The sequence below is a fragment of the Eupeodes corollae genome, chromosome 1, assembly GCF_945859685.1.
Source record: "Eupeodes corollae chromosome 1, idEupCoro1.1, whole genome shotgun sequence".
Lineage (NCBI taxonomy): Eukaryota > Metazoa > Arthropoda > Insecta > Diptera > Syrphidae > Eupeodes > Eupeodes corollae.
The window spans coordinates 124,481,649-124,496,569 of NC_079147.1; the positions used below are offsets into that span (position 1 = coordinate 124,481,649).

General features: G+C 31.0%; 2 protein-coding genes and 1 pseudogene across 3 annotated transcripts in view; 2 read left to right on the forward strand and 1 right to left on the reverse strand.

Annotated features, from left to right (window-relative positions):
- Nucleotides 1–1,779: 1,779 nt before the first annotated feature.
- Nucleotides 1,780–3,027, reverse strand: LOC129940973 (uncharacterized). The gene is made up of 5 exons (XM_056049506.1): nt 2,735–3,027; nt 2,561–2,670; nt 2,273–2,498; nt 1,988–2,203; nt 1,780–1,927 (listed from the first exon to the last, which is right to left on the reverse strand). The coding sequence occupies exons 1-5, from the start codon at nt 2,786–2,788 to the stop codon at nt 1,802–1,804; spliced, it is 732 nt and encodes a 243-aa protein (XP_055905481.1). The 5' UTR covers nt 2,789–3,027; the 3' UTR covers nt 1,780–1,801.
- A 4,193-nt stretch (nt 3,028–7,220) lies between these two features.
- Nucleotides 7,221–10,038, forward strand: LOC129953855 (viral IAP-associated factor homolog; annotated as a pseudogene).
- A 2,429-nt stretch (nt 10,039–12,467) lies between these two features.
- Nucleotides 12,468–14,921, forward strand: part of LOC129939471 (sialic acid synthase) — a 92,069-nt gene continuing 89,615 nt past the window's right edge. The window contains exon 1 of one of the 2 annotated variants that reach the window (XM_056047496.1): nt 12,468–12,922. In XM_056047496.1, the coding sequence (XP_055903471.1) occupies nt 12,794–12,922 (129 nt within the window). In that variant the 5' untranslated portion in view covers nt 12,468–12,793. The remainder of the gene's footprint in view (nt 12,923–14,921) is intronic. The other variant, XM_056047495.1, reaches the window with a different exon arrangement.

The window sequence follows — 14,921 nt, forward strand, 5'->3', positions numbered from 1 at the left end:
ATAACAAAAATGTTAGATATTTAGATTTGCTGCTGTGGTTGTTCTAGTTTTAAGTAGTTTATAGGTAGAATAGGTAGTTTAAGTTAGTTTTAAGTTTTATTTAAGGATATTAAAAAGGATATTGATATTACTTTTTTTCAAATTTTCTAATAAATACAAAAATAAATAAAATTTAAAAAAAGTAAAATAGATTTTAGGGCCGAAAGGCATTAGTTTTAAGTGTTATAGTTTAACTTAGAGTGTCCGTATGGGACCATCAAGTTAGTTGCAAGTTATGGATAATTAGGCTAGTTTTATGAATTTTTGTCTAGCTTTAAGATAGGTTTAAGAATGAAGTAATAAAAATGAATTTTAAAAAAAAAGTGCGTTGGACTGTAATGCATGGGGTTTCGGGTTCAATCCCTGCCTGTGCCACCTTAATTTGAAAAAATTAATTTGCGCTGGTACTGCCTCTTGCGAGGAATTGACAAATAATCTTGTCATGAAAAAGTGCTTTCTCAAAGTTAGCCGTTCGGATTCGGCCTAAAATTGTAGGTCCATTCCATTCCTGGCAACAGTACTCGCACACAGGAATGGTTGAGAGTTGTAAGTCACTAGGCCCTGGTTCACAACGGACTGTTGAGCCACCCAATTTATTGATTTATTTTTATTGTTTTCATTCTGAAAAATTTTGAAAGAAATCAAATTGACAGTTTTTTTTTGCAAAAAATAGACCCTTATTTGAACAGACAACAGAACATAAATATTTTATTTTTTGCTGCACAAAATCTACTTGTCCATTTTTGAAGAAGTTATCTTTTTGAATAAAAAAAAAAAATGCGATCAGTTCTACCCAAACTGGAAAAAAAATATTATTTTAATTGTTGACACATTAAGTACAATGAGGTACATACATACATGTACAAATGTAGGTACTTCATTATCCAATTGACACCAGTCAACAACACTTCATAACGTTTGAAAATATACATATATAACAGAAAAATGTATTTGTGGAGATTTTACAAAATTGAAGAAAAAGATAAATTAAAAAAAAAATCCACATGAGTGCACGCAACTAGCATTTACATATCCGATTATAAGAACTCGAGCCAAGACAACTGTAAATATTTTTTTTCTCGTCGTCGACAAGCGATCAACTCTCCTGCACCTATTTTCAACGCATCACCACCAACCACACCATACCACAAAAAATCAAAATAAAACTAGTTTTGTTTTCATTTGTGAAGAATGATCAATGATCATGGTGTATTATGAGTTACTGTGCATTAGGATTATGAGATTAAAAGAACATGATTTTTCTTTGCCTTAGTTTTCATTCATAGGAAAGACGACGAGCAACATAGCTTTCGTGTATTCATTTAGTAAATGTGTTGAACTTTTTGAAAAAGCTATTTTTTTGGTTTATTTCTGTATATTTATTATCTGTGCTTGGACCAATTCAAATTGGGCCACGTTCGTATAGCAGGTTTAGGGTGCACAACTGCTCATAACAACTACTTACACAGAATATAGACTTTTACATAAATATATGTATCTGTGGAAACCGAAGACCTGTTGGCTTTTCGAGGGCAGTTGATGTCAGGTTACTTGTGGTTTACCTGACAATAAGCACATTAAGAAATGCCTGCGGCAGAACATTTGTTGGTTTGTGTGACTGAGAGCAATTTACACAATTTGTATTAACATTGCCATTCCTCTCACCATGCCTAGGGTGACCAGATCCATGTTCAAAAAAAAGAGGACACCATCAATTGGAAAATTGAAACGCAATAAAAACAACAAAACAAAGTTTAATTCGTCAAAATAAATAAATATTTAATTTATATGTAAGTAGGTATACATATAACTCTTTTTCGGCTCTCCGATTTGCCATAGCGAACTGAAACAATTCTTTTTTGAGGAGTTCGCCATCTTTGCAATTAATCTGATAAAGAAAAAAAATAATATTATTCAATGACAAAGAGGAATGCATGTAATGTGCTACCTTTCGTTTAAATGATGCTGACTTCTTTTTACAAAAAGCATCCAAAGGTGGAGGTGAAGGTGGTGGCGGTTTTGGTGATGGTATTGGTGGTGATGGGGCATGTACTTTTGGTGAAGAAGTTGATGGCATATATTTCCTTGGGGATTCATCCTCCACAAAAAAAACATCTTCATACTCATCGTCTACAACCACTGAAGTTACGTTTTCTTTTATCATCTACTCCCAAAGAAAAAAATGATTTGTTATAATTATATAAAGCATAAGCACGTATCGTGTGTTACAAACCTCAGTATCGCAATCGAACTCATTTGTATCCACCTCAAATTCATGGGGGAAAAGTGCCATCAATTTGATGTTCTCAGGCTCAGGTGACTTGGGAGGTGGTCCACCACCTGTTGCCCTCAGGTTTCTTTGGAAGGCCGACATCTCTGCTTTGGCCTTCATTTTAGTTCCTCGCCATTGAGCCTGAATTTGAGATGTTTCCCTCATTGTTGCGCTTAAACTGTTGAAACTGAAAATCATTGCAAACAAATTAGTAAAAAACAAAGATTATCTATGTATATTTGTACATACCTATCGGTTATTTCACGCCAGGCATCTCGTTTCATGCGGGATGTGTTGGTGTCAACATTTTTGTTTTCGATTATTTGAATTTTGTCCTCTATTAGCTGTCGAAGGAGTATCTAAAAGAAATGTAAGAAGTTTTATCGATTTCATTCAAAGGTTCTTAACGCTGATATTACTTACTTTATCGGACGAATCCCAATTCGGGGTACGAGACCTTTTTGTTTTCGATTCCATTTTCAACAAAAGCACAACACAAATTTCTATATTTTGTTTGTTATGACAAACAGCTGATTTGATAGACAGATAAATGGAATAGATTGCTCCATTTTGGTACTTTTTTTGACATAAGCATTGTATAACTAAAATGTATAGCAGAACTGTTTATAAATAGGAATTTACGCAACGTTACATAGAGCCTACATAAATCCTTATGCACTGTATAACTATTCATCTGTTTAGCGAATTCTATTAAATAAGACTGATTATGTATAATCTATATGTAACATATACTTTTTGTTTTATAGAAATCTATTCAAAATGTTTATGTACAGATGTCTATCATTTTTTTTTAAATTCATTAAACAAAAAACATCAATTTTAACAAATTAAAATAAAATTCAATAAAATAAGTTATACAAATAAAATAGAAAAATTAAACTAAAATAGAAAAATAAAAATATAATTATGGCTTTGATTAAATTATTGGCTCTGATTATACTTGTCGTTTGACCGTATTTTCTTTGAAATATCGGGTTGTTTTAAAATATAACCATAAAACTCCGAACAGGACATATTTTTAAAATTATATTTACAAAAAATAATTGCTTTTACATTTTCGACTTTATGCTTATTTCGCTCTTCAGTCCATTGGCTCGTTATCAAAGAAAATATTTGCTCAACATTAGCATTACAAAAAACAAACTGTGCAATTATGAAAAGTTCACTGTGTAATTCAATATCGTACATTTTTTTAAAAATATTCTACCCATTTTTCGTGCATTGGTGCATTTATAAAGTTATCATTGTCATGTTCTTGCTCTAAAAATATTTTTAGATTACAAAATTGGTCAAACATTTATTTTCGTTTAAATTAACACCTTTGTTTCGCAAGTAAAGCAAAGAATTTTGGATATCGCACCATTTGGGAATTTTGTTTAAATCCATCCATGCAAAACAATCAAATTCATCCAGAGATTCACCCCATCTCTGGAGATATTTTAAACATCTTGAATAAACCTCTAATAAATGTTTTTCCACATTTAAGACATCATTTTCACTTCCGCCTTTAACTACAAATTTCTTTAAAATTTCCTTCACTTTTAATGGAATACATTTCTCGGATATTCTGTCATTTAAAACTTTTTTACATGTTGAATCTTCTCTAATGTTTCTACTTTAGAATTCTTCTCTCTTTCTATTGCCCCTATATGTTCATTATACAAGTACATAAGTGAATGAAAAAATCACAGATAAGCTTCATTAAGATCGTTTTAAAAAAAAAAAATAGTATAAGCGTTGGACTATCCAAGGAAAGAAAATAAGTTTTTAAGCCTTCAAATATTTGCAAAGTTCTTTCAACGGCGGGGTATAGTGAAAACCAGCGTGTTCTGGAATGACTGAGAAGCTTTTTATACTCAATTTGCACAGATTCACAAAAAGCTTTTAGTTTTTCTGTTCGAACGGTAAAAACGGAAAAGTGGTTGTATATTTTCACTACAATGCTTTCGACATCCAAAGGCAACCTGTCAAATCCGAATTGAACATTGTTGTGCAAAATATGAGCGGGGCATCCGATTCCAATCAAATTTGAATATCCATTGATTTGTAATTTATAAAATACATTATTCTTGCCGGCGCGTTTCAAACCACCAAAATTTGTGTTACAATTATCCGCAGACATTGCAATACATTTCGAAGATAAGTCGAATTTTTTTAAAGTCGAAAGCAAGTAATTGGATATCGTGTCCGATGTTTCATCTTTCATTGCTTGAATATCAACTACTTTTATATTAACACCTACGTAATAGACAAAAAGTTAAAAAGAATTACAACTCATATTATTATTTTTGAATAATTACCTGAATCCTTTTTGAAGTATTGCACCAACACAGGGAATACTTTCTGGTTTCCATGATTGCTGGCGTCGGTTGAGATCGATATATAGTTTATTTCATTAAAATCTTTGATAACACAGTCTAGGGATAAGGGAGCTAAGACATTGATAACAATGGCTTCTGTTTTTGTTCTCGCGCTGGAAATGTGCAGAGCATTCTTAGAATCTGGTAAAATGCATTTCAAGAACTTATGACTGCAGTCAACGGATCGGAATCCAAAGTGGTGGACTACAGTGTGATAGGCGAGTGCACCTTCCGCTGCCAATTTTGAATGTTTTGGAATGAGAAATTCTGTAACTTTTTTACAGGAACTTCCAGATTGTACATTATATTTGTGTTTTTCAGTTTTTAAATGCTGGTCTAGATCTGTTTTACCGTTGTTTGCCACAGAGAATGACGAATTACAAGACGGGCAAACGACAATATGTCGTTCATTTGCATCGTTTTGTTTAAACATTGGGTAGTTTTTTTGCTGATCTACATTTTTGTTTTGGCATTTTGTTTCTAATTCACTTCACTTATTTTACAATAAAACAGCACGGACAATAATCAAAACAAAGTTAACCGTTTTAATTTTTCTTAATACCTAGAAAACAACAAACAAGAGGTATGGACTGAGCTGTCAAATAAGAGGATGTGTTCAGACGATTGTTGAAAAAACAACAATAGATGGCATTGTGTTCAGAAGTGAATGAGTTCAGGTTCAGTTATATTTTAGGTCTTGTTCACATCAGAATTATGCAGAAAACTTCTGAATCAGTGTTAAGAAAAAAAATGTTTTTCTTTAAAAGAGGAAAAATTGGATGTTTTTTCAAAAAGATACCGGACATTTTTTTTTAGACAAAAAGAGGACATGTTCTCTTAAAAGAGGACGTCTGGTCAGCCTAACGATGCCCATACATTTGGTCATTTTTTTTTTTTGTCTGCATTGAACATATCATATTGCTTTTCAAGGAAAACTATATAAACAGAACTTATGTGTAGTGTTCGTAGTGCTTTTGTTTTGCATTGCGAGCTTGATAAATTCAGCTTTGAGAAGATCAATATTAATTTTGTCTAACCCGAATATAACAACTTCAAATGATTTCTCGCTTTTGAAATTGTGATTGAAAGATTGAATTTTTTTTTGAGGTATATGAGGTTAGGAACTCATAAATTTGATTGGCCCAATATATATTTTGTATTCATCATCCGAATGATCAATGTCCCTTGTAAGTTGTACGCAGTATATAGTATACTTGCCAGGCTGCCAGTAATTGCTACGGGATTATTCAGCTTTATTGGGAATTATTAAAATTTGTATTTGTAGATTGAAAATATTCATTACTTAAACTGTATACTTAGGCGTTTTGTGATTTGGACGTTCCGACTAGTTACAAAAAGAAAAGAAAAATACGTTTTACTCCTTACAACGTCAACTGTTTGCCTTAAGATAAAGCTACTTAACAATGAAATTGTATACTAGATTAAGTTATTTCCAATTTACTAAAAAAACAGTTTTTTAGAATTGAATGGTTGTGTATATAACAAAAAAAAAAATACTGATAAATAATGTAGTATGGCTCATTTTTACTGTAACACTGATATAGTAACCTTCTCTATTTCTCTAATTGGTAAAAATTAGTCAAATGTTTGTAAAAAAAGTATTAAATTCAACTTTTGAAAAGCTGTAACTTAAAACCAATTAGATTTATAGGCACAATATCTGCTCAAAATTATAGTTAATTTACTAAAACCAAGGTGTGTCCTGCAGACATAAGATCAACAATGAACCAAAGGCTTAATATCTGTTCGTTAATTAGTCCAATAAAATCAAGCAAACAAGTAAACAAGCAAAACTGCTTCAGGCATCCGTTTGCCCTGAAATAAGCTCCATTGCTAATTTGTTTGTATAAAAAAGCGTGCAATGAACTTTCTTAATAGAGCAAAAGAAATAGTTTTTTTTAGTTCATGTATTATGAGTATAAAGAAAGATTTTGACTTAAAATCACGTAATGTTGTAATTAATATTTGGTTAAAGTTTTATAAAAATCGACTATTCCAGAATCTTTTTACTTTTTTTCGTTTATACAAAATTTACTCAAAATTTACGAGAAAAATAAAACGAATCATCAATGCAAAGTAAAAATTGACGGAAATGTGCATACATACATGAATATATTTACCTATTTATTAACTTACCCTCAGTTCAATTATAAAATCCGTTTTCTATCTATTTTAAAGAACATTAAATACAAAATAATTAGTAACACTTTATAGCTTTTTCTGAAGATAAATTAGGTAAAAAGAAGTGAGAAAAACAACCATAGACACACCACATAAAAACCGTAATCTTTCGTACGTTTTACCCTCCAACACCCATTTGTTTACATTGTTGTATTTGTAATTTTGACATTACGCTCATTTTGAAATGCGAAATCCGACAACAATTCGATGCGGTGCATTAACTTGTTTTGACAGATTTTTTTTTTATTAAATTGCTGTGGTGAGAATTTTAGATTTGATTTTAGCTGTCAAATGAAGCATTTCTTGTTTTGTTAATTTGTTTAAAAATGCAGGATCCAAAAAAAGATTCCGAATGGAATGATGTCTTCCGTGCAAAAGGTATCCTTCCACCCATGCTAGAGAATGCCATTGAGAAGTGAACTGGTGGTGAGAAGCAGGAAAATATCGAAGACATGAACATGAACGAATCTGAAGACTCCCAAGACGAAAGTGTTCGCGAGGAATATCGTCACAAACGAATGGCATAGATGCGAGCATTCGCAGACAAGGCTCTTTTCGGTTCAGTGTGGGAAATTTTCGGACAAGATTACGTCAACGAAGTGACTTAAACTGGAGAAGGTATCTGGGTTGTGTTGCATTTGTACACAAATGGTGTGCGGCTCTGTTCGCTCATACACCACCATATGCAACAGTTCCTGCGGTCGATAGCCACCACCTGCATCCCAAATTTAACAGAGAACCAAGGGCGGATCCAAACTTTTCGTCAGTGGGGGTTCACACTTAGATGAGTTTTTACACACCGATTAAAAATGTTCTTTAATGTTTTATAAAGGATGCTAACAAAATTTAATAACTGCTAAAATGACAACTTTAGTATCAAATTATTTAGAACACTGTTGTCCGGTAAGTTTTGGTCTAACTATTTAATTTGGATGACTTATATGAAAACGTTCCAAGATTCGAACAGTTGTCTAAATATGCCATATTTAAGAGCTTAAATACAATAGCTTAGAATGTTTTGGTGCATTTTTCGCAGAAATGTAGGAAATTGTTTTGAAACGTTGCTTTTTTCCAAAAACAAAACACACTTTTCTTGTTTTCATTTTATTAATGCGAAGAAATCTGCAAAAATTAAAAAATCCAGAAAATGAGAGAGGATCTGATATGTAAAAATGTCGGGCTTTTTTTGACGTAGTTTTTTCGAACTCAATTTCCGGGAGTCTCTTATTATTATCGTTATCAATCAGCTTACACGTATTTGGATCTTATAAAGGCGTCAACAAAACTTAAAACTTTTATAGTAATCACAAATTACACGTTTCAAAGCTTTTATATCAATAGATATGAAACGTTTATTATGTTTTTCACTTCGCTATCAGTTTAACAAAAGTGAGACTTGATTTTTTGGGACATTTGTATTATTGAAATTCGTGTTTGAATCTCAGTTCTAGAGCATCCGAAGCAAATTCACTTCAAAACTATATTTATTTAATCTTTTAAGATCTTTTGTATTCAACAGAAAACCAATTTTGAAAAAAATGAAATGCACGACTGTGTCGCAAGAGCTTGATAATTTCTTGCAAAAAGTCTGTTTAAAAATAAGTTCTTCTCAAAAATTTAAATGCCATTTTCTGGTTGAAAAATCTAGATTAACCTATTTTTTTTTCGAAAAACATTTTAAATTTTGTATTAAAAATATTTGCGATATAGGCACTAAATAAAGAGCTTATAAACATATGAACATTTTACATTTAAATTTCGTAAAAAAATGTTGTCCCCTTTCTGAAATATCGAGTTTTCTAAAAAAAATTAGTATTTTATTAAAAATAAAAAAAATACATTTTTGAGCATAACAAATCATCATCAATTTGATCATTGACAATAGCTTGCACAGAAAAAGAAGAATTTTGAAATCGTTCCATTAGTTCTTGAGAACAAAACAAAAGATTTTTTTGAGGTGTACCCTTCTGGAGCAATACGAAAATATGTTTTTCTTGTAGAAAGAAGCCAAATTAAGAACACACAATTTTGAGAAAGTTTTAGAAAAATCACATGTTTGAACCAAAAAATGTGTGTTGTTATGTGCTGTTATTCTTTGTTCTAATAAAATGATAAATACTTCTTACACTAATCATCTGAAAATCTTAAATTCAATCAACACAATTGTTTGGACTGCAGGGGCCAGGAAAGATAGACAGACGGAAGGAATCGAGGTGACAACTTTTTTTTCACTTCTCTACCGTCGTAATATCATATTTGATTAAAAACTCTAGTTTGCAATAAATAATCACTATTTATGTGTGTCAAAAAAATTTAATAATAAAATTGAAGGCTAGTTTAAGGAATTCAAAGGCAACTTAATATATAATTGATGATCTCTTATTCAAGGTTTCTTCTTAAGTACCTGAATATTTTCTCTTTTTCTCAGAACCAATTTTTATGAAAATAATTTAAAGCATCAAGTAAGTTTTTTCTAGTTATAAATTGAGCGAAAATCAAAATTTGAGTTGTTTTTGACAGCATACCACTTTTTGGTGAATGTCGTTAAATTACTAATAAATCTTTACTTATACAACTTAACTGTATAAGCTTTTTGGCTCATATGACCCCCCCAGGATAGTCAATTGGTCAAAAGTTGATGAATTTGTGCTGTGTTTTTGGAATAGGGCTGAATATCTGATTCATAATATGTTCTTGGTCCAATCTTCAGTCAAAAGTAGTACTTTGGCAACAAAGTGTAAGGAAGTAAAATACAAATGTTGTTTTCATATACAAAAAATTAATAATTCAAAATATAATGGGGGTCATATCCATTAACGCAATACGATTAGTTTTGAATTTAAGGGAATTAATACGAAAAAGCAAACAAATTATCTCCCAGGGGGGTCATGACCCCTACGCCCCCCCCCCCCTGGATCCGCCATTGCAGAGAACCATCTGCCAACAGTGTTTATCTATTTTAAAGGCCAAATGAGAAAGCAATTCATTGGTGCCTTGGAGCTTCGTGGTTAAAAATTGACCACCGATGAATTGGAGTTCATGTTCGGTCAGTGTGGTTCAATTCTAACGGAAATCAAGGAAGATTCCAAGCAACAAACTCGTGAAAAAATGCTCAGCGACCTGGAATCCGTTGATTTGTATTGATTTCGCAATCAAGAAGAAATATTGTTAGATTTTTAATATTTATTTTTGTTTTCGAATGTATTTTTAAATATTCAAATAATAATAAAAAAGAAAATGGTACCATAGGTTCTACGAACAATTAAAAGCCGAATGCAAATTTTAATAGTCAGCCGAAAAAAAAATTAATGAAAAAATGCTTAAACATTTTTAATAGGAAAAAAAACATTGGAACTCACTTGGACGTGTGAATGCAAAGTTCTTACTCACACTTCAAGGATTCCAGGAAGGTATAAACCATTCCTGTAGGTATACTATTGTTCCAAGGACACGACCAAATGAATTCCAATGTTTGCATTTTTAAACATTTTCGATAGGAAAATACGAACATTCGAACTCACTTGGACGTGTTCTTACAAGTTTTTTTGATTTTACTAAAAAGTGTGGATGCAAAGTTCCTACTCACACTTCAAGGATTCCAGGAAGGTATAAACCATTCTTGTAGGTTTAAAAATGCAAACATTGGAATTCATTTGGTCGTGTCCTTGGAACAATAGTGTACCTACAGGAATGGTTTATATCTTCCTGGAATCCTTGAAGTGTGAGTAGGAACTTTGCATTCACACTTTTTAGTAAAAATTAAAAAAACAAGTGAGTTCCAATGTTCGTATTTTCCTATTGTAAAAGTTTAAAAATGCGAACATTGGAATTTTTGTTTACGTTTTCAAACTCACCTCGAAGAAATAAACATTTAAGTGATGTGTGATGTTGAGGTGATGTCACACTTTTATTATTTATTTTTATTTGAAAAACTAAACTTATATTGAAATTGTTAAAACTTGGTTACTGTTTTGTAATTATCAAAATACTTTTATGAAATAGTCATCGTTTTTAGATTCGACAAAAAAAAGAATTATTATAACATTCAAAAATATAATTTTTGGAACGTTTAATTTTACCTGAATGAGAACTCTATATTAGATTCAAAATTAAAAAAAAAAAAACAATGTTTTACATTTTCGCTAATATATTTCAGGTTTTCTTTACATAATACAACAAATGAATTGAAAAGTGTATTATACGTACTACACACTTTTAAATATAGTAAAGTTAAAAATTAACAATTTCTTGCCACTTCTTCTTACAAAAGTTTCTTTAGCATTTTAATAAGCTGGATGTAAGAAAAAATAATTTATCTTTGGTATACCTTAATCCTTATTCGATTATTCCTATCAAAATAAGACTACGTTAATACTTAAGGAAGGAAACAATAATTAAATTAAAATATATTTTTTTGGTAATTTTCTCAAGAACAAGAAGACATAAAATCATCTAGTTTTCAGTTTTGATCAAAAACAAATATGAACAATGAATTCTAAAAACAATAATAGATAATTTTAGTTTTAAAAATTACACTTCAAAACTTTTTTTTGCCCAAATTTTGAGCTTAAAACAATTTTTTTGAAAAACTATGCAAATTAACACGTCTGTTCCATTAGTAATTAGAAAATATGAACCAAAATATAATAATAAGCATCAAGCACGATCCTCTCGATCATAAAATATGATATTAAATATTATGTTACATTTCAATACAATCACGTAGGAACATGTTGTTTTCTGAATAAGTGATTCATGTATAAGAAATCATAAGGTCTTTCTTTAACAGTATTTAACGACAGTTAACAGCAAAAATGTTTTTCGATTTTAGTCTTAAGTTGACATCTGAGATGTTTCGATTAATAAATATTTATTTAAAAATGTAATATCTCAACGAACTATTCTAATTTGCATAGTTTTGACTTGATTTCAAAAAAAGCTAATAGACAAAAGTGTTGGCTTTGAAAAATTTATAAAACTTAGTTGTAAGTATTACCATTATTTTGTTTCCATTTAACTTACATATTTTTTTTAAATGTCCCTACCTCCTAAATGGGGGGAAACAGACCCGCTCTCATAGTAAAAAATACTTGTTTTTAACTGTTCTATACAAATCCGTCATCAATCTTTGTCGCCTGAGTTATCGTACTCTTCCCAAAAAATGCAATAGCTAATGTCGCCGTAGCCACTACGTGCCACCCCTAAAAAATTTCTCATCACTATTCCTTATTTTCGTGGTGAATTGACTTTAGAGGGTGGTGAATTGATGTTAGCAGTGATGAATTGATGTTAGACCTAAGAGCGCGTGTAAGTAGACGTTTCAGCTTGTAGGCAAACCAGAATGACAGATTTGTTTCCGGTCTTTATATGGTGTGTCCATGAAAACAACCCTCAAAATCTTAAAACTAGTTTTGAGAATAAATGCAGGAGACACCGTTATTCGCACACAAATAAGTTGTACAAGCGGTTGAATCTATTACTATATTTATTTCATTTACTTTTGAGATTATTTTTGGAAAAAGAGAGCCCCTTTGCAGTTGGATCCCGGAGTGAATAGACTACTCGCGAAGCTTTAGACCTCAACTGCTTTGGTTATTCAATTCAATTGAAACACAAATGCTGGTGCAGAAAATACACATTTGCTTTTGAAAATACTCTAGTACGATTTCAATAATTAATTTTAATTCGAAAAAAAACCAAAGCTCGAGATGGTTATCTTCAAATTCGTTCTTTGTTATGAACTTCATTGATCTAATGAATTACACTTAATATTTTTTTTTAACAGTATCAAAAAAGTGTGGTTGAAATCAAATTAAAGTTGTTCTCAATAAACTATACAGTGAAATAGAATCAAACAAAATCAATTAAGTATATTGTTTTATATGGTGTATTATCAGCAATGGTTCCTTTTAAAATTGGACATTTTTCTGTCGGATCAGTTGAAGATCCTGTGTTTATAATAGCTGAAATCGGTCAAAATCATCAAGGTTGCATTGAAACAGCTAAAAAATTAATAAAGGCAGCTAAGGTAAAAGCTATTTTATAACAATATTCTACATAAAAAGATAAATGTGGATAGGTATCATGTATGTATATGCAAATTACATGTATAATATCAAAGCAGATGAAGCATTCTTTGTACATGAATATTAAATAAAAACGATACCAAAACTATTAGTAGTTAGGTAAATATATGTAATTGCATATCCTCATACATACAGATGCGTACGTACGTTTTAACGGATTGAACGTATTATCAAACGTTTGGTTCGCAGATGAGTTTCCATTATCGTTCAAATGAAAAATGCCCTTATTTTTTGGGTTAATGGTTTAAATTTAAGAAAACACATTTCATCAATCTAAGTATCGACTTAGATATTATATTTCATGAAAATAGAAAAGGAATTATATACTAATTAAAATACCTACATTGTGAATTCAATGGAAATACCATATTAAAAAAAATGTATATACATACATACATAGAATTGAAAACATCAACTCAGAAAATAGAATGCGAATTTTTTCGCAGCTGTAAGTATACTTTTATATTGACACCCTAAACGTTGTATCAAAACCAACATATGGTAGGGTGTAAGCAACTATTAAATTTTAAGGTCAAAGGTCATAAAAGTCGATTTTTTAAATATATAATTTGCTATGGGTTTTTGCTATTTGTATTTATTATCAATATTGTAGAACACAAAATTCTCTACAATTGTTTTTTGTTTACGGTTAACTGTTTTCGAGATAGAGGGCCGAGAGCCCGCGGACACAGCATCACTTGGATTCAACCGGTGCCTTCGGTAGAAAAGTCGCCATGTATAGTTGAGGAACTATCGATAAATTAATGATTATAAATATTTGTCAATTTTTATTCCTAAGGTATCCACTTTTTATTCAGTAGTAATTTATTTAACACCACTTACCTGCCCATTTTATTCCAGATTTGTTAATGAAAATATACTAATTATATTTGAATTTTAACCTGATTAATATTAATAACTTCTTACATGATGAAAAAAAAAAAAATTCTGTTTATTAAAACTTATCATTTAATACATTAATTTTTATTGAAAAGAAAAAAATGGAATAAAGGGTACAAAAACTACGATTAATAATTTTAATAATCTTCTTCGTCTTCATCGTCGTCTTCTGGCTGCTGGTAAATTTTAAACTGGTCTTCTTCAACGACAATTGTCTCAAGTTACATGATTTCGGGGTCAAAGGTTCCATCTTCGTTACTGTCGCTCTGATATGGTAAAGCATTAAGACGTATGTCGTGCATAAAAAAAGTTATGCATCAACTGCTTAGCTTCATTGCCATATGCACATTTTTCTTTTGCGATTTTACACACATGCAGAAGTCTGCTTTGCACACGAAGAGGTATGTGCCTACGGATTGTTATAAATCATAAATTTTTTCTGAGTTTCATTTTGCAAGATATGTAGCTTTGGTTAGTGGCTTGAATTCTATAACACTTGTTAATAATATTTTGTAACTGACATCAAGTTGTACTTATCTGAAGGATCACCTACCATTAATATTTGTTTTAAATAAAGCTGAGTTTAAGTGCGGAAGGTTTTGATCATTAAGTTTTCAAGCGTTGTCAAATCCCATGAAATTACATTGCCAGAAAATGTCTCTTGCAATAAAGCTATATTCGCTTGAGTTGTGTGGCATGTGGCACCGTCTTGTAGATGTACATACTTTCCAAGTTGTATTCTTCAATTGCAGCAAAAAAAATCGGTTATCATATGACCCTAACGCTCCGAATCGATGTTGATAGTCATTCCATCTAAATTTTCTAAGAAATAAGGTCTAATCACACCTCCGGACCAAAAAGCGCACCAAACAGTGACTTTTTGTAGATAGAATGGTCTCTCTCAATTACTTGAGAATTTTCAGAACTCCAAATACGACAATTTTGTTTATTAGCATACACACCGACTGAGAAATGTGTCGCTGAAGAAATTATTTTTTTTTGACGCCCACCAACTATTGTTCAAGCACAAGAAGAAAAGGG